The sequence below is a fragment of the Pelophylax lessonae genome (genome assembly GCF_965119305.1).
Source record: "Pelophylax lessonae genome assembly, chromosome: 5".
Classification (NCBI taxonomy): Eukaryota; Metazoa; Chordata; class Amphibia; order Anura; family Ranidae; genus Pelophylax; species Pelophylax lessonae.
Window position 1 is genome coordinate 44,988,987 of NC_138772.1, and position 20,121 is coordinate 45,009,107.

A 20,121-nucleotide genomic window follows, 5' to 3' on the forward strand; every position below is an offset into this window, starting at 1 on the left:
CAAAACATCTGAACTTCTGTATAGGGGTATATATACACACACATGTATGTATATATACACATACACATATATAGGTGTTATAGGAGCGGAGCCATATGCCTGTTAATTATTTCATTAGCGCAAGCATAGTCTTCTGCTATTTTCACACCTATATATGTGTAGGTGTATATATACATACATGTGTGTGTATATATACCCCTATACACAAGTTCAGATGTTTTGCCTGCCTCCAAAGACCCCCAAAAAATTCCCCAAAAAATTCCCCAAAAAACGCCCAGGTGTGTTATTGCAGGCTTTTTTTTTGGGCATTTTTTTGTGGTCTTTGGAGTCAGGAATGACATCTGAACTTGTGTATAGGGGTATATATACACACACACATGTATGTCTATATATACCTACACATATATAGGTGTGAAAATAGCTGAACACTATGCTTGCGCTAATAAAATAATTAACACCCATATGGCTCCGCTCCTTTCACACCTATATGTGTGTAGGTGTATATATACATATAAGTGTGTGTGTATATATACCCCTACACAGAAGTTCTGATGTTATGCCTGCCTCCAATAACCCCCAAAAAATGCCCAAAAAACGCTTGCTACAAAACCAGCAAGGTGCGAAAATAGCGGAGCCATATCCCTGTTCTATAAGTGACCTAATAGAAACAATCTTTTTTTTTTTCTTCTGGTTCTGGACATGCTACAGAGCGGAAACTTCACAGGTACACTTTTTAGACCCCACAGATACTAAATCCAAAGTCAAAATCAAAAAATCTATTTATTTTTTTTTCAATAATATTTTCAATAATTGGCTCTCTATCAAAAATGACAATTTTTAAGAACTTTTTTTGTGTGATTAATAGTCTCTGGGGCATGACCCAGAACCCTAGGCACTTTTAGGGGCATTTATTGGGTTTTAGGGCTTCAAAATTGGGTTTTTTGTTTACCGAAGTTCGGGTCCCATTGATTTCAATGGGGTTCTGAAATCCGGGCCAAACTTTCTGAAAGTTCTGGTGTTCTGGTCGAACCGAACTTTTGAAAAGTTCGATCATCCCTACTACAAACATCTGGTTGTCTTCCTGACTGTTAGAAGCTCCTAAGATGTTGTGGATGGCACTCACATTAGTCTGGAAACCCTCTTTATATACAGCTAGTAGGTCTTCCTGAGACTCTTCTGGAGGTCCAACCAGATTGGTGGTCTTCCCATACAGCTGGCGGTTATTTCTGAGCTTTAGATGGAGCTCACACCTAGATGGCAGTCTTCCGCAACAGCTAGTAGGTCTTCCTGAGATTTAGCTCACACTGGGTGGTGATCTTCCAAAACAGCCATTAGGTCTCCCTGATATTTAGATGAAGCTCCATAAAGCTGGTAGGACTTCCTGAGATTTAGATGGAGCTCATGCTAGGATGTGGCCTTCACATACAGCCATTAGGTTTCCGAGTATTAGATGAAGCTCGCACTGGGAGGCGATCATCCCAAACAGCTGGTAGGTCTTCTTAAGATTAGATGGAACTACAACTGGGCTGGTGGTCTTCCTGTGCAGCTGTTAGGTGTTCCTTTGATTTTTTGTGGAACTCATATTGGGCTGGTTGTTTTTACATGTAGCTGGCTGACTATTTAAATGCAATAATGCACAACTGCAATTCTCTCACAGGCACCATCTTCTGAAGAGGCAGCAGAAGACAGCGAGCGCCTGCTACGAGAACTCTATATGTTCGATGTGCTACGTGCTGACCGGACAACAGCTGCACACGGGTAAGTAAGTTATCGTAAAAGCCATGTAAGACCAGCTGTGAAATACAAGATTGGTATTATGATTGTAGAGAGCAAAGAAGCATGGCACAAACTAGGCTATGACAGAACACTGACTTTTGTTCCATTTTGACCCCCCAGCCTAGAACTCAGAGTGCCCTTCCTGGATCATCGTTTTACAGCTTACTATCTGTCTCTGCCTCCCGAACTACGAATTCCCAAGGTAACTGATTACATTAACACAAACATTTTTATTAAATTACCTAATTATGTCATGTTGTGGCCAGTGCCTGATCTGTCTACACATGCTTAAAAATTCTTCCAGCTTTTTTAAATCAAGGGGGTGTGGCATATACACATAAAATACTGACCAACAATGCAGAATTACATTTTTTTTTTTTCTACTAATGTGTGTACAGGCCTATCAGAAACAATGAGCTGCATTAGAAAATAAATGCCTGAATGACTAAAAACATGGTGTTTTTTAGGCATCCATGTGCTGGAGCCCTTAAAAGAAGTATTTTGGTCCATCACTTCCTGTCCTAGACAAGAGAGGCTGAGATCTCCCCAGCTTCTGACTCTTTCTCAAGCTGTCCAAATCAAAAATAAGTTTTGGCTGGACTTTTAGCCTAAACAAGTAAAAAATATTTCTGTGTCTTCACAGAATGGAATAGAAAAATACCTCCTGAGGGAAGCCTTCGAGAGCTCCGATCTCCTCCCCAAAGACATTCTGTGGCGACCAAAAGAAGCATTCAGCGACGGGATGACGTCCATCAAGAAGTCCTGGTTTAGTATCCTGCAGGACCACATAGAACATCAGGTACTACTATCACTGTCCTTGTTTTCAGAAATGATGTGAGAGTTCATTTTACAGGTCCACTATTGTGAAAAAATATTGAATCCAATAACTGCATGCGAATAAAACTAGTAATGACAGCATTCAGTATTCCAAATTCCTTTTTTTATTCCAAAGGTCTTTTCACTTGGCCTCCGGAAGATTTACCCCCCTTCATGACCAGGCCATTTTTTGTGATACGGCATTGTGTTACTTTAAATGACAATTACGCGGCCGTGCGACACTGTACCCAAATATAAGTTATGTTCTTTTTTCCCCACAAATGCAGTGGAGCTTTCTTTTGGTGGTATTCGATCACCCCTGCGTTTTTTATTTTTTGCGCAATTAAAAAAAAAATTTGGGGAAAAAAAAAATTTTTTACTTTCAGTTATAAAACATGTTCTAAAATAATTGGAAAAAATCAACGATCTTCATAAATTTAGGCCAATATGTATTCTGTCACATATTTTTGGTAAAAAAAATTCCCTATATGGGTATATTGATTGGTTTGCGCAAAAGTTATAGCATCTACAAACTATGGGATTTATTTATTTATTTTTATTTTTTTACTAGTAATGGCGGCGATCAATGACTTATAGTGGATCTGTGATATTGCGGGGGACATTCTGACACTAACTGACACTTTTGGCAACCAGTGACACTAATACAGTGATCAGTGCTAAAACTATATGCACGTTCACAGTGCTAAAACTATATGCACTGTCACTATTCTAATGGCACTGGCTGGGAAGGGGTTAACATCAGGGGTGTGTAAAGGGTTAACTGTGTGCCTAGCCAGTGTTTACTATACTGTGGGAGTTGCTTTTACTAGAGGAAGACATGGATCCTAGTCCCTGCTTTGCCTTTCCTCCTGCCAGAATGGCAATCTGCCTTGTTTACATAGGCAAATTGCAGTTCTGTCTCTCTAGCCGATGATCCGCTGTACCCACTGATCGGCTCCCGCTGTGTGTAATGGCAAGGGGAGTGAGCTGCCAGCGGCACAGATTCACGCCCCCTACCTAGAAGTGTTAGATCACGTATATATAGCTGCAATATATATTCAAAAATTTCAAGGGGTATGAATACATTTTCAAGGCACTTTAAATTAACAATAGTCAAATTTGAAGAAATAACAACCTATTTGCATGGTATAGATATTGTGTCCTAGTTATGTTAAAACACCACATCCCATCTAGACAGTGAACCAAACCCACCAAAAAATATATAATATATCTATATCTATCTATATCTATATATATATAAAATAATTGTATTAATAATGGTGTTTTTATATTGTAAATATATGTTTGATGATTTGGAATAATCACATACTGACACCTCCAAAATCCCTTATAGGTAAGTTTAGTGGATTTCGTTAATACAATATCACCACAAGTTATCACTGAATCAGTTAACCCATAGTGGAAAAGTAAAAACTGAATTTGTCCACAGGGGGCATATGGTTGTGAAAACTAAACCCTGAAGGAGCTTGCTTCCCCCTTGTCCTACTCGCTCCCTGCACTTCAGCCGCCGGACAGCGCCACCCTTGCTGGGAGGTTGAACTGCATCTGCCTTCAGGCTGAAACTGCAGACCGGAACTTGGGAGCTATGGGAAGAGTCAGGTCACAAACTGGGTTCTGTAACAGCTAAGCAGGAGGGCACATGTGGGGTAAGGCGGCAGGAATGGATTTAGGCGGTCCTAACCCCGGTCACTGTCCTATATGCAGAATTTCCCATGATGTCCAAAAATTTCAACTTCAATCATGTAAAACCTTGCCAGTGGCTTAAACATGCTTGCTCTGTGCTCATAAATGCTCATTGCTGTAAGTGCTTGGAAGATTTTTTGGTGCCCAAGAGATAAGCAGAGATAAGCAACATGTTTTACAATCCCTGAAAAATACTTTTAAGGCCATATAGCGCTACCCCTGAAGGAGCCACTTGAATTTTTGAGCTAGTCACAGGGTATTTTCACACAGCCAGGTAACTATTCACAAGCAAGGACAACTTCTGAAGAAAACTGTGTAGCAGACTTTCAGTAGATCTATATTGCAGACTATCAGCAGAACTATGCAGCAGGCTGTACAGAGTAAAGCAAGTCCCTTTGTAGCAGAAGGAATCTAGTGGACTTTGCTTCTTAAAGACACTAGCCAGTGTCCCCTTTATGCTACACTCAGTATGCTGACTTCTAGCACAAAGAGGGGGATTTTAGCAACAACAGTCTCTGGGATCCCTTTAGGAGGTATGTACTTACAAGGCCCTGGCCGCAGGTCACCTTCCTCTGTGATACCAGACAGGATCCATGGACATCCTCCCTCAGTCAGCTTGCAAGAGAACCATGGGTTTTAGCTTCAGTGTTTCAGGCCCTCGGGTCTCCTACCTGAGGCCACATGGCAGCCTGTACTGGGGAAAGGCAGCAGCCCTCTCCCCAGCTGGACCTCTCCCTGTAGAGGGGCTTGACTGGACTGGGCTCAAGCTCATATGCTCCTTAGATATAAATACAGTCACCCAGCATGCCGTAGGGCTCATCCCCTTCTAATTGGCCAGGGCTGTATAGACATTCCATTCTCTCATCTGCTAGGTTTCCACCCACTGTCCAATATACTCCATAGCTGTTGGATCGGTGTGAAACATCCAGACAGCATGAGCAGCATCAGAGCACACTGAGCAGCCTCTGCAATTACAGCTCTCTGTTAAGCAGACAGTATATAAATTTGCCTATCTGTCTCTGTCTCCCTGTTAGGCAGAGAAACCAAAAACGATATACACTCACTATAGTACCTACATCCACCCCCCCCCCCCCCCAAAATAGGCCATGTCCTCATTGGCCTGGGCAGCCGGCCCAGCAAAAATGTTTGAGCAAATATTTACACGGAGTATCCCACAAACTTGAATAAGTGCCGGTTCACACTAGGGCGACCTGTGAGGCGACCTGGTCGCCTCACAGGTTGCCGCAGGTCGCCTCCCATAGGGAAGCTACGGACCCGTTCTAATAGGAGCGACACAAGTCGCTCCGACCTAGAAAAAGGGTCCGGAGCTTCTTTGGGGCGACCAGGAGGCGACCGCCATAGACTTCAATGTTATGAAGTCCGTGGCGGCCGCTCCGAGGTCGCGGCGCGCTGCTCGCCCCGGGACCTCGGAGGTCGCCACCTAAAGTAGCGTCGCGGTAGTGTGAACCGGCGCAAAGGGGAAAGGGAAATAACAAATAAACAGGGCCATGGGACATACCACATATGTGGCCAGTGTTTACAAATAAATTAAGATAAAAAAATAGAAGACATCTGCTGTACAATGTTTTTACAGATTAAGGCAGAACTCTACCAAATGCACTTTATTTGTGCACCCCCCCCCCCCCAAACAAAGAATGATTTCTAGGGTAAGATAACCAAACACATCCTTACTAACTATGCTACACAATATAGTACAGTCACATATTTACAGCATATCACCGTGGGATGCCTCAGCCGAGGCGTAAGAAGCTCCTTGCAGTCCTGCAAAGGAAAGAAACAAAATGCACATATGCAACATTTCTACACATCCTATGTGACTAACAGTGGGAACATCCTCTCCGCAGAGGTGACCTAACATATATCTATTGCCAACATTCACGTAGAGATAACTTTGCAAATCCTGCCCCCTAAGGGCAACTCATGACACAATGTCTCTCTGTGTTCCTGTACAAAGACAAATTAACATCTTTCTTAATCCAACAGGCTAGGCATGTTTAGAGAGATAACGTTACGCTTCTAGCAAAAAGTCACTTTCAGTACCTGGGTTCAGACCCATGCCTGGTCAAACCCAGGAACCAGACTATAGAAATGTGGAGTCCACTCAACTGATAACTGCAGTGGATCACTTCTGCAGTATCAGGAGTAACACATCTTCTTTTTGCAAGCCATTGCCTGAGCCTACAGCAATGACTCACCTGCTAAAAGACATCACAATCCAGATTTAATCAAATTTGGAGAAGCTTTCAAAGGAAAATCCTTTTCCCCGACACTTCACTTCACTTACACCTACTTGACTTAGTAACAAGAGGGCCAATTGGCCAAAGATCTTCGTAAGTGTCCTTTTACTCTTCACAAAGTGCCCAGCAGTAAAAGATCTTTGCAAAGTGTCCTTAAGTTATAAGAGGTTTACCCCCTCCAGGTTTGCAAAACAGGAGAAGACCTCTGCAGCAGAAGTCTCTTTTCTCCAGGTTTGCAGGATTAATTCCAGATACCCCTTCTTTAATTTGCAAGGATAGAAGGAAAAGGGGATTTGGGAATGGGGAAATTGCCCCCAGCAACAGCAACAAGAATCTCTAAACAGATAATTATTTTCCTCAACACCTGTTCAGGCACAGCAGCTGTGAAAGAACTGGTATTTAAAGCTAGGTGACCCCACATCAATGATCCCTGGCTTCTCCTCACCTGAAGAACTTGCAGACTCTGGCCTCTGGATCCACTGGGTCTCCTCTGCCTCTTTAAGAGCTGGATGCTGAACCACAGTGACTGCTGCCGATGGATGCTGCTGCTGCCCAGCTCTGACTAGCTGGGTGTTCTGTACTGTAGAGATGCAGGTTTTCCTGGTCTGGCAGACGGTAGTGTGGGTGTAAACCACTGGTCCCGGCCCCAGTGGTGCCCTCAAAGCATGCCTGTCTTCCCCAGAAGCAGTAGCGACAGTAGACATTGGCATCTCAGTGGTGAATCCTGTCTCCCAAGTCACACACAGAAATCTAGGCTGGCAATTACTTAGTTCTAGCTTTTGCAGCATCTCCCCGCAATGACCACCCTGACCTCAGGTGCGCAGCTTCACAGTAACTCACTGGCATCTGCCACATACCAGTCCGATGTGCACCCGCCATCTTGCTGCTCATCAGACGTGGCTTCTTCCCGGCTATTCCCGAAAGTGGAAATTGCATCACAGGTCCTCCCCACTCACCGGGTTGGCCGATCAGGGCGGCAACTCTGCTCGCACTTCCAGACTAGCTGAATTTTTGGCTGTAGCTCGTCCTGTTGGGCCGACTTCTTCAGTGTGCCCTTTCCCACGCTGCAGGTTAGCCTTTTTTGTTGCTGCCATTTGAACACTGTTTAGCATTAATGGACTTCACTACTTGGAAATGTCCTGTTACTAGCGGTTATGTAGCAGACATTTTCTTCTGTAGTACACGTCAGTGCTGTATTTTGGCCTAGGCCAACAAGGCCCAGGCCTAGGGCGGCACTTTGCAGGGGGGCAGCAAAATAGCCACTCCCGCCTCCATCTGAGACTCTATTAGCCACCGGTTGCTAGAGCTGCCTGGCGTCTAGCAACCAGTGACGTCACACCTTCTCCCACCCCTACTCCCTCTCTCTCCCACCCCCCTCCCTCTCTCTCCCACCCCCTATTCCTCTCTCCCACCACCCCCTCTCTCTCTTACCCACCCCCTCTCTCTCCCCTCTTCCTCTCACCTCTCGCGCTCTCTCTCTCTATTCCCCCTCTCTCGCTCTCCCTACCCCGCTCCCTCTCTCTCACCCCCCTCCCTCTCTCTCACCCCCTCTCCCTCTCTCTCTTACCCCCTCTCCCTCGCTCACCCTCCTCTGTCTCTCTCTCATCCCCTCCTCTCTCTCTCTCATCCCCTCCTCTCTCTCTCATCCCCTCCTCTCTCTCTCATCCCAACCTCTCTCCTTCTCTCATCCCCTCCTCTCTCTCTTTCCCACCCCCCTCTCTCTCTCTTCCACCCTCTCTCTCTCTCTCATCCCCCCATCTCTCTCTCACCCCCCTCTTATCCCCCTCTCTCTCACCCCCCTCTCTCTCTCTCTCTCATCCCCTCCCTCTCTCTCATCCCCCTCCTCTCTCTCCCCCCTCTCTCTCATACCCCCTCTCTGTCTAATCCCCCTCTCTCTCTCATCCCCCCCTCTCTCTCCCCCTCTCTCTCATCCCCCCTCTCTGTCTCATCCCCCTCTCTCTCTCTCATCCCCCTCTCTTTTACCCCCCCTCTCTCTCATCCCCTCCTCTCTCTCACCCCCCTTCTCTCTCTCTCCCCCCTCTTTCTCATCCCCCCCTCTCTCTCTTACTCTCACACCCACCCCCTCTCTCTTTTTCTCTCTCTCTCCGAACACCCTCTCTCTCTTCCCCCCAACACTCTCTCTCTATCTCCCAACTCTCTCTCTCTATCTCCCAACTCTCTCTCTCTCTCTCTCTCTCTCCCCCAACACCCTCTCTCTCTCTCTCTATCTCTCCCACCAGCTTCTCCCTCTCTCATCCTCCCTTACCCACCCCCTCTCTCTCTCCCACCCCCTCTCACCTCCCCTCTCATGAGATCTCAGGGGATGTTGGTGGGACTTGTAGTCCTTCAATTTTGGAGGGAGTCACATCCGTTAAATAGGAAGGGGTGAGGCAAATTTACAAAGCAGGAAGAGGGGGCGCCCAATTTTAGTCTTGTCTAGGGCATCTCAAAACCAAAATACACCACTGGAACACGTGCTGATGCAACTCCGGGCGTTCAGGTTCTCCCTCCCTTAATTAGCTCTTTCTTTGCTGCTCTCTGATGTATTTGCACTGACCACTGTAAAGCAGACATTCCCTTCCATGGCACAAAACAGTTCCGCTTCGATTGCGGTCCCGCAATCCACACAGCAAGACATAGCGATTTCTTTAACACTTTTCTCGGCAGTTGCTGCGATAATTCAAGAGATAATCCTGGACTGACGAGCCCCTACGTAAAGTGCTACCCCCCGAAGGATTTGAATTTTTGTGCCCGAGTCTCTCACTGATTAATTCACAGCCACTCACAGGGTATTTTCACACAACCAGGTGCTCACACTCTTCCGCTCATTGTCTCCAATAACCAGTCTGGCGGATGTGTTTTTTATGTTTTATTTAGAGAACTTGGATAGGGAAAGAGAATTAGTAGGATAATCCAAATTAACTATTCACAAGCGAGGACAACTTCTCAATAGAGCTGCGAAGCAGACTTTCGGTATAGCTGTATTGCAGACTATCAGCAGAATTATGCAGCAGGCTGCACAGAGTAAAGCAAGTCCCTTTGTAGCAGAAGGAATCTAGTAAACTTTGCTTCTTCAAGACAGTAGCCAGTGTCCCCTTTAGCTGCACCCAGTATCAGTGGTGGCCTGTCCATCAGGGGCGCCACCCCCCCATCCATGCATCCGGCCCCCTACTCTACATGCAGGGCGCCGGACGTATAGATTCCAATGGGGTTTTTTTTTTTTTGAAGCACGTGATTAGAGCCAGAGGCTCTAATAGTCTTCAAAAAAGGGTGGGCTCGGGGTGCAGAGCACTATGCCCTGAGCCCACCCAGTTGTATGACAACAGCGAATGAATATTCACTGTTATCACACTGATTCTCCTCCCAACCAATCAGGAAGCGGGTCGTGAGACCCCTTTCCCGATTGGGTGAAAAGAGAAGCGATTTCACTGGCCATTGGCCAGGAAGAGGGAGGAGATGCACGGCTGGCTGGAGGAGAATAACAGCCACCCAGCCATCGGGGAAGGAGGTAAGAATGCTGGCTGTCCATCCGGCCGTCCGTCTGTCCCGCGGGGGGTGTGGATTTGCCTGCTGGCTGGCCGTTGATCCCACGGGCGGTGTGGGTTTTGCCGCCCCCCCAAATTATCATGCACCAGCCGCCACTGCCCAGTATGCTGACTTCTAGGACAAATAGGAGGATTTTAGCAGCAACAGTTGCAAGAGAACCATGGGTTTCAGCTTCAGCGTTTCAGGCCCACAAGTCTCCTACCCGAGGCCACATGGCAGCCTGTGCTGGGGAGAGGCAGAAGCCCTCTCCCCACCTGGACTTCTCTCTGTAGAGGTGGGACTGGACTGAACTGAAGCTCATATGCTCCTCAGATATAAATAAAGTCACCCAGCATGCCATAGGGCTCATCCCCTTCTAATTGGCCAGGGCTGTATAGACATCCCATGCTCTCATCTGCTAGGTTTCCACCCACTGTCCAATGTACTCCATAGCTATTGGATCAGTGTGAAACATCCAGACAGCATGAGCAGCAACAGAGCACACTGAGCAGTCTCTGCTAAACAATCACAGCTCTCTGTTAAGCAGACACTATATACATTTACCTGACTGTCTCTCTTTTAGGCAGAGAAACCAAAAACTATATACACACACTCTAGTACCTACCTGGGGGGCTACAGCGGTATTTAACCCACATCAAAAAAATGTAATATTTTGCAGCTTACCAATCATTAGATATGGTGGCTGCATTAATTTTCTTTTTTTATGCATTTTCTTTCTGTTTTCACATGGTGATCTGGCCATTAATACACCTTGTATTAGAGTGCCCCCCCCCCCCACTCTGGATGAAGGAGCACAGAGGGCACCTTTGGACAAAAGCATCTGGAGGGAGGGGAGAATTAAGAATTAGATGTACTAGAAGATTTAGATGCCAAACTCCAGCTCCCACTACAGTTACAGCAAACAGTTTTTTTTTAACTTTTAGGATAAAAGTTTTACATAAATAAATAAAAACGGAGCATTGTAAATACCCCTGTCAGTGGTAAATGCTTTGTCTCACAACTCTTAACTGATACATCTGCAGGAGAGCTTGTTCTTTTGAAAAATAACAGACTTACTGGCATGATCACCAGGTAAAAATAGAGATAAGAAAGACTAAAAAAGTAAAATAATGCAGCCATCACATCCAAGAATTAGTAAGTTATGTGTATATATATATATATATATATATATATATATATATATATATATATATATATATGTGTGTGTGTGTATATATATATACATACGTATATATATATATATATATATATATATATATATATAATAAATTGATCTAATATCATTTTAAAACACTTGCAAACCTTGTCAAATGTTTCAAGCAAGAAAACAATAGATAAAGATAAAAAAACTAGCGTATGGCAACTTCATGAATTTCTGATGTGCAGTAAAGGGGTCCTGGAAATCAGTGTTAATTTTGGCAGCAAATTTCAATTTAGTTTTAGTCTTAGTCTTAGGACTAAAATGGCATTTTAGTTTTAGTCCCATTTTAGTCTTCTGCAAGTGTTTTAGTTTTAGTCGTATTTAGTCGACTAAAACTTCAGTACATTTTAGTCAACTAAAACGTCCTACATTTTAGTCGACTAAAACATCCTACTTTTTAGTCGACTAAAACTCATTTCATTCATCTATAATCGAATGGGTGTAGTTCAATTGTAATTTGTAATGCATTATTTAAGCATTTCTCTACAATTTCCAAACTCATTATATACTACTGCTGGTCCTGGAATGAAAAATCTAATATGTTATTATTTATGGTATTAAGCTTTGAGCATGCACCAGTGTTAATTTTGGCAGCACATTTCAATATAGTTTTAGTTATAGTCTTTTGACTAAAATGCCATTTTAGTTTTAGTCGTATTTTAGTCTTAAGACTAAAATGCCATTTTAGTTTTAGTCGTATTTTAGTCATCTGAATTGTTTTAGTTTTATTTGTATTTTAGTCGACTAAAATTGTGTTAATTTAGTCGAAGAAAACGTTTTAGTCGGTTTTAGCCGACGAAATTAACACTGCTGGAAATGAACATTAATGGTTACACCTCTCTGCACCACAAGGGGGAGACGTTGCATTGTTTTTAACACTTGTTTTAGTAGGTCAATCCCAGCAGTAAAAATACATCCTGTCATTATGGCAGTTGCAGTAGTTTGTGGGCAAAGTATGATCCATGCAATGACTCAGAGCTGCATCTCTGTCACTGTAAAGTGTCCCAAAATAAAGCCCTTAAATTCGTTTTTTTTAAAGTTTGCCCGGTGGTGTCCTTGCCCGATGATTGTGATCTATCACATAGAGGGATGACAATTTCACATTCTGCTACTTTGTCATTTCATCCACTTGGCTGGAAACTCCGTCAATTTATCATTATTGAGTGGAGTCCTGTCTAGCTATGTCCCCAGATTTATGTTTCATGTTTATGTTGTCATCGTGAGCGATGTCACCAACGTGAGTGATGGTGAACAAAAAGCCACAGCATGCCAGTTCCTGCCTCCCTCCCTAGATATACGCAGTATCCGACCCTAATTGTAAAAATTCACCAATGACACCAAAATTCACCCGATGTCTCTTGAAAGGGAACCTGTTACTTACTAGTTATATGCGCTGACATAGGGAGCACATAGGGATCTTTAGTCCCCTATGTGATATCAATAAAATTATGACCTCAAACTAATTACAGGAAGGATCAAAACTAATCTTCGAAAGTATTATTTTACTGAAAGGATAGTTGATGCTTGGAATAGACTTCCAGCAGAGGTAGTGAGTCAAGCAACAGTAAGTGGGGGGCAAACCTAAATCTAAAAAAGTTAACACAAAAATAATACCAAATTAAAAAAAACATGTATTAATTAAAAAAAAAAAAGGCAGACTCAATGTACCACTTGGTCTTTTTCTGTCGTCATTTGCTATGTTAAAAAAGTAACACATAAAATAAAAAATAAAAATATTTAAAGCTCCCGCCCCATGTACATGCCTACACATACATACCTACATAAATGCATAGAATACAGCTACGTACAAAAATAATAAATGTGCTACTTATGTTATATTTTGTGCAAACTGCAGTGAGAATAATAATTCTAGTCCCATTATTGGCAATTAAAGTGATTGTAAACATTCCTTTTTAAAAAAAAGATAATAACAAACATGTTATACTTACCTGCTCTGTGCAATGGTTTCACACAGAGCCGCCCTGATCCCCTTCCTCCAGGCTCCTCCTCTTCATCAGGTGCCCCCACGGAAAGCTGCCTTCCATGGAAACACCGTGTGGGCTCGCTCCCGACTTCCGCTGCTGCGTCCATTGACACAGAAAGTGGGACTCAGCCCCGCCCCCCGCTTCCGTGTAACAGCTTTTGATTGACAGCAGCGGGGGCCAATGGTTCCTGCTGCTATCAATCTGTCCAATGAGGAGAGCAACAGCAGCTGGAGCTGCTGCACTCGTGCACATCGCTGGATCGGATCAGGGTCAGGTAAGAAAAAAGCAAAAGGGGGGGGGGGGGGGAGTTGGTTGGGGGGCGGATGCTGCAGCACAGAAGATTTTTCACCTTAGTGCATAGAATCCTCTAAGGTGAAAAACCTTAAGGCTTTAGAACCACTTTAAATGGTGCCTATGGATAATTCTGGATACTGGAAATTGAGGCTTTTTCATGAATGCATGCAATTTTATGGCTTGACATTTTGGGTTTCTATTTATTCAGCACCAGTGGCGGCTGGTGCTATATCAGTCGGGGGGGGGGGCGTCGGACAGACCCCCCCAATCACACCAGCCTGCATTGCCATATCCCCCCCTCGTGTCAGTTTACTTACTTTGCTCTGTGGGACTGACAGGCAGCGGGGGCGGTGGTGGCTTCCCCCTCAGTCTACATGTTCCCTCTTGGTGGCTGTCTCCTCCCTCCTTCTTGGTCAATAGAGTGTTAGTGGAAATTCTGCAGGCTCTGATGTAAGGATGCTCTGGGGACTCTGCTGTAGGGGTGCTCCATGGACTCTGATGAAAAGGGGGGCTCTGCGGACTCTGATGTAAAGGGGGCTCAGTGAACTTTGATGTAAAGGGGGTCTCTGCGGACTCTGATGTAAAGGTGGACTCTGATGTAAAGGGAGACTCTGCGAACTCTGATGTACAGGGGGCTCGGCGGACTCTGATGGAAGGGACGCTTTTTGGACTTTGATGTAAAGGGGGCTCTGCAGACTCTGATGTAAGGGGTGCTCTGTGGACTCCGATGTAAAGGGCACTCTATGGACTCTGATGTAAGGGGTGCTCTGTGTACTCTAAGGTGGATTCAGATGTAAAGGGGGCTCTGTGAACTCTGATGTACAGGGGGCTCTGCGGAGTCTGATGTAAGGGATGCTCTTTGGACTTTGATGTAAAGGGGGCTCTGCTGACTCTGGTGTAAGGGGTGCTCTGTTGACTCCGATGTAAAGGGCACTCTATGGACTCTGATGTAAGGGGTGCTCTGCGAACTCTAAAGTGGATTCAGATGTAAAGGGGGAACTCTGTGGACTCTGATGTAAGGAAGGACTCTTGTGATTCAATCCATAGTATTAATAATCAGTTAATATTAATCACAAAATATGTGCATAGTATATGCTACAAAAAAAAAAAATTGGCGTGCGCCACTAAAGTGTTCGGGGTTGGCTTGAAAAAATTGTGGCAAACCTACCCAAGATGGCAGGAATGGGGCCCGCTGAGGGACCATAAAAAAGGGCCCTCTGATGGGAATAAAGGGCCCCAGAATCAATGGGAATGACCATGGGCTTGGAGGGAAGAGGGGGGGTTCCTTCATGGATTCTCACACTGGGGCCCTGAAGGTTCTAGTTATGCCTCTGCCTCCTGCTTTACCTCCTTAAACCTTGCACCAGTGCGCTGCAACTGCTTGTATTGTTTCATTGCGGGGTGCTTGCAGAGCGCCCCCATTCACTTGAATATGTCACGCTCCATGGTCCTATGTGGTAGGGAGCATCATTTCTGCCACAGCTGCAAAGCAAAGCATTGGGCCCACAGTGTGTGTACACTTCCAGCCGCTACCTCTGCAGCTAAATACGGAGTGGTTGGGGGTGGTAAAAATGGGGGACAACTGCAGGGTTTTACAACAACTTGTAGTGTGAACGAGCCTTTAAATAACACTGGCTGCAGCTGCACCTGTGACACACAACATGTCCTGGCTGACATTTTGACAGCCAGGATTTGCCGGCGATGGTAGCATGGGAGTGGTGACTTGAGAGGAGGAGAACATTCTAAACCCTAGGAAATATATTGAAGTTCCTGAGGGCAGGAAATGGTTACAAAAACATGAAATATGGTTTAAAAGATTGCTAAGATAACTGTATAAGTTCTCGTAATGATAACTGACACAACTTATCATTACTGAGAGCCTACCCTTTCCCACTAAAACATAACTTTTTTATTTCCACATTTGAAACTCTCTAGGGGAAAACAATGCGTACCCAATTAGATTAAATACTTGCAAATTAAATTGTCTAAAAATGGGAATTCATTTCAAACAGATTGAAATATTCAACTGTTGAAATAAAAGTTATATTTTAGTGTGATAAATGATAAAGAGTGTCAATCATCATTACAAAAGACAGGACAAAATGAATCGTTCATATAACTGCCTTATCTCCGTCTTTATGTTAGTCTACAATCCTCCGCACACCACAAATCAGGCTGACAGAGGAAGGGTCGGCACCATGGGCCAATGAGGCTCTATGGCAAACTTTTTCAGAAAAGGTCCAGATTTGTTGTCCTTCAGATTTTAGGGGGGCCGGACTGTGGTCAGTGAGAGTAAAAAAAAATACATAGTGCCTGTGGTCAGTAGAAGTAACAATTGTGCCCCATAATGGGTATTAATGTTAGGAATAGTGCCCCATTGTTGGTGTCAGTGGGAGGAATAGTGCCCCTCATCAGTGTCAGTGGGAAGAATAGTGCCCTCTCGTCGGTGTCAGTGGGAGGCCTAGTGTCCCCTCATTGATGTCAGTGGGAGGAATAGTACCCCCCCTCGTCGGTGTCAGTGGGTGGAATAGTGCCACCTTGTCTGTGTCAGTGGGAGGAATAGTGTCCCCTCGTCGGTGTCAGTGGGAGGAATCGTACCCCCTCATTGATGTCAGTGGGAGGTATAGTATCGCCCTCGCCAGTGTCAGTGGGAAGAATAGTGCCCTCTTGTCGGTGTCAGTGGGGGGAATAGTGTGCCCTTGTCGGTGTTAGTGGAAGGAATAATACCTCCTCATTGATGTCAGTGGGAGGAATAGTACCCCCCTTGTTGGTGTCAGTGGGTGGAATAGTACCCCCTCGTCGGTGTCTGTGGGAGGAATAGTACCCCCTCGTCGGTGTCTGTGGGAGGAATAGTACCCCCTTGTCGGTGTCAGTGGGAGGAATCGTACACCCTCATTGATGTCAGTGGGAGGTATAGTATCCCCCTTGCCAGTGTCAGTGGGAGGAATAGTGCCCTCTCGTGGGTGTCAGTGGGAGGCATAGTGTTCCCTCATCTGAGTCAGTGGTAGGAATAGTACCCCCTTGTTGGTGTCAGTGGGTGGAATAATGTCCCCTCGTCTGTGTCATTGGAAGGAATAGTACCCCCTTATTGATATCAGTGGGAGGAATAGTATCCCCCTTTGTCAGTGTCAGTGGGTGGAATAGTGCCCCCTCGTCGGTGTCTGTGGGAGGAATCGTACCCCCTCCTTGATGTCAGTGGGAGATATAGTATCCCCCTCGTCAGTGTCAGTGGGAGGAATAGTATCCCCTTGTCAGTTTCATTTGGAGGAATAGTACCCCATTCTCAGCGTCAGTGGGAGGAATAGTACCCCCTTGTCGGTGTCAGTGGGAGGAATAGTACCCCCTTGTCGGTGTCAGTGGGAGGAATAGTACCCCCTTGTCGGTGTCAGTGGGAGGAATAGTGCCCCTTGTCGGTGTCAGTGGGAGGAATAGTACGCCTTGTCTGTGTCAGTGGGTGAAATAGTGCCCCCTCGTCAGTGTCAGTGGGAGGAATAGTACGCCTTGTCTGTGTCAGTGGGTGAAATAGTGCCCCCTCGTCAGTGTCAGTGGGAGGAATAGTACCCCTCGTCAATGTCAGTGGGAGGAATAGTACCCCCTTGTCGGTGTCAGTGGGAGGAATAGTACCCCCTTGTCGGTGTCAGTGGGAGGAATAGTACCCCTCGTCGGTGTCAGTGGGAGGAATAGTACCCCCTTGTCGGTGTCAGTGGGAGGAATAGTACCCCCTTGTCGGTGTCAGTGGGAGGAATAGTGCCCCTTGTCGGTGTCAGTGGGAGGAATAGTGCCCCCTCGTCAGTGTCAGTGGGAGGAATAGTACGCCTCGTCAGTGTCAGTGGGAGGAATAGTACCCCTTGTCGGTGTCAGTGGGTGGAATAGTACCCCTTATCGGTGTCAGTGGGTGGAATAGTACCCCTTATCGGTGTCTGGGGGAGGAATAGTACCCCTCGTCGGTGCCAGTAGGAGAAATAGTGTAATGAAAGGAGAGGGTTGGGACTTTATATGAGGTATAAGACACGTGACTAGATAATTAACAAAAACATCATGACATATTTATTTGGATAGAAAAACAGGTAAAATAGCACATTGCAATGATACACACATGCAAATTGGAAAATCCATATATATATATACACACAAAATAAATACTGTAACATTTAGTATTTCATGTATATAGAACAACAATGCTATCATAACACTGGGACGTATGGTGATGGGAGATGGGGGGGGGGGGGGGGGGTTACATCAGCTAAATACAGCAGGTTACAAAGGGTTTTAGAATTTGCTTTCTTTAGAAAGCAGCCACTGAAAGCAATGGCCTCTCTGGAGAGGTCCGACATGTAGCACTGTCCTCATAGAGCTTGCTGTATGATGACTTCTTGGGTCTCCCCCTGGTTACCTGCACAGAGTCGCTAGGGGATTTTTCACACATTCATCCTTACTCCCGTTTGCTCGTTTCTCAATAAACAGTCCAGGGGATTTGTATTTCTTGTGGAACTTAGATGGGAGAAGGGAATAATGGGATACTCCAACTCAAACTATTTACAGTTGATAAGAACAACCCTCACTTGGCCTCACCAGATTACTAGTGGAAGCAGACATACTGCCACTTGTATGGAAGAATTTTGTCTTCTTGTTCTCTCTAGCAGCAGACTTGAATAACTACATTATCTTCAGGACACTCTCTAGCATCCCCTTGACTGACACCCGTCCACCGACTCTTCTAGCTGAAGGGATGGCCCTCACAGGTCAGGCCCCCTGACACAGATCTGTACTCACTGTAGGCAGAATCAGATCCTTTCCAGTATCTCCCTTTCAGTCAGCTCTGCAGGACCTCTGGGTTCAGCTCCCATCTGACTTTCAGGCCCTCAGGTTGACTACCCAAGGCTGCATGACAACTTCTACAGAAGAAGAGCAGCCGCCCCTCCCTCTGGGACCCTTACTCTCCAGCCAAGGACATCAAACACATGCGCCCTTGGCATTTATTCAGTCACCCAGCATGCACTGAGGCACTTTCCTCTGCCAAACACCAGGGCTGTAACAATGCCTGTGCCCTCACTTGTCAGGTTTCCTCCCACTGTCCCATATGCCTCCCTATTGGACCAATGTGAAACATTCAGACAAGCTGAACTGCACCTGAGCACCATGAGCAGACCCTACCAATGGATCCTGCTCTCTGGTAGGCAGAGAGCGCTCTAAATTTACCTGTCAATCTTCCTGGTAAGCAGAAAGACCTCAAAACTATACTCTCCCTTCTAGCACCTACCTATGAGGGTGCTACAACCACATTCCCGCGGAGTCAGAGTCAGAGCTCTCAATCTGGTGGGAGCATGGGCTTTGCTGATTGCAGAGCTGTAGATCTGACTCAGTCTGGGGCATGTTAGACCGCTGCTGAGAGACCACTGCTTTCACCCAGAGAGCAAGGGCTCAGGGTGTGGTAACTTTCCAAAGAAAACTTACTGTAAGACTTTGCAAACCTGTTTTAATGCACCTAGAATGTACTAAGCTGATTAAAGCTAAAGGTTCAGTTAGGCTTTTTTTTTTTTGTAAATTAATTTTTACTTACTCAGTTGAGCTTTAACCACTTTACCACCGGAGGATTTTGCTGTCTTCCGTCCAGGCCACTTTTTGCGATTCGGCGCTGTGCGACTTTAACTGACAATTGCGCGGTCGTGCGACGCCGTACCCAAAGGAAATTTACGTCCTTTTTTTCCCACAAACAGAGGTTTCTTTTGGTGGTATTTGATCACCTGTGCGATTTTTACTTTTTGCGCTATAAACAAAAAAAGAGCGTTTATTTTGAAAAAATAACAATATTTTTCACATTTTTTTATAAGAAATTCCCCCCCAAAAAAATGTAAAAATCAAATTTTTTTAAAATTTTTGGCCAATTTGTTTTCTGCTACCTATGTTTAATAAAAAAAATCGCAATAAGCGTATTTTGATTGGTTTGCGCAAAAGTTATTGCGTTTACTAACTAAGGGAAAGATTTCTGTCATTTTTGGTGTTTTTTTTTTAACGCGTAATGGCGGTGATCTGCGATTTTTTTTGCGGGACTGCGACATTGCGGCGGACAGATCGGACCCTTGACTGACATTTTTGACACTTTTGGGGGTACCAGTGACATTTCTACAGTAATCAGTGCTATACATATGCACTGTTACTGTAAAAATGACACTGGCAGGGAAGGGGTTAATTTTATTGGAGAGGGAGGGGTTAATGTATGCCTGGTGCTTACTGACGTGTGGGGGGGGAGGTGACTGTGTGACAGAAGGACAGATCGGATGTCCAGCTATGCTGAACACTCCGATCTGTCAGTCCCTGTCACTATGGAGATCCGCCCTCTGTGTTTACACACAGCGGGCGGATCTCCAGACTCGATCCCCGACGATCGGGGCAGAGCAGCGGCAATCGCCGCTGCTCCTCCGCTGGCCCGACTCCCACTGTGAATGAACACAGCGGGAGCGAGCCTCCGGCGGCGCGCGAGCGCCGCCCACAAGGGGCGGAGTCCAGCGACGTAGGTCTACGTCGCTGGACGGGATCGCGG

General features: G+C 45.4%; 1 protein-coding gene across 2 annotated transcripts in view; it reads left to right on the plus strand.

The window, feature by feature from the left end:
- The window catches only part of ASNS (asparagine synthetase (glutamine-hydrolyzing)), a 107,856-nt gene that overhangs the window by 83,916 nt on the left and 3,819 nt on the right, over positions 1 to 20,121 (plus strand). For both annotated transcript variants that reach the window (XM_082258035.1, XM_082258036.1), the window contains exons 9-11: positions 1,658 to 1,758; positions 1,897 to 1,978; positions 2,420 to 2,575. In XM_082258035.1, coding sequence (XP_082114161.1) covers positions 1,658 to 1,758; positions 1,897 to 1,978; positions 2,420 to 2,575 — 339 coding nt within the window. The remainder of the gene's footprint in view (positions 1 to 1,657; positions 1,759 to 1,896; positions 1,979 to 2,419; positions 2,576 to 20,121) is intronic.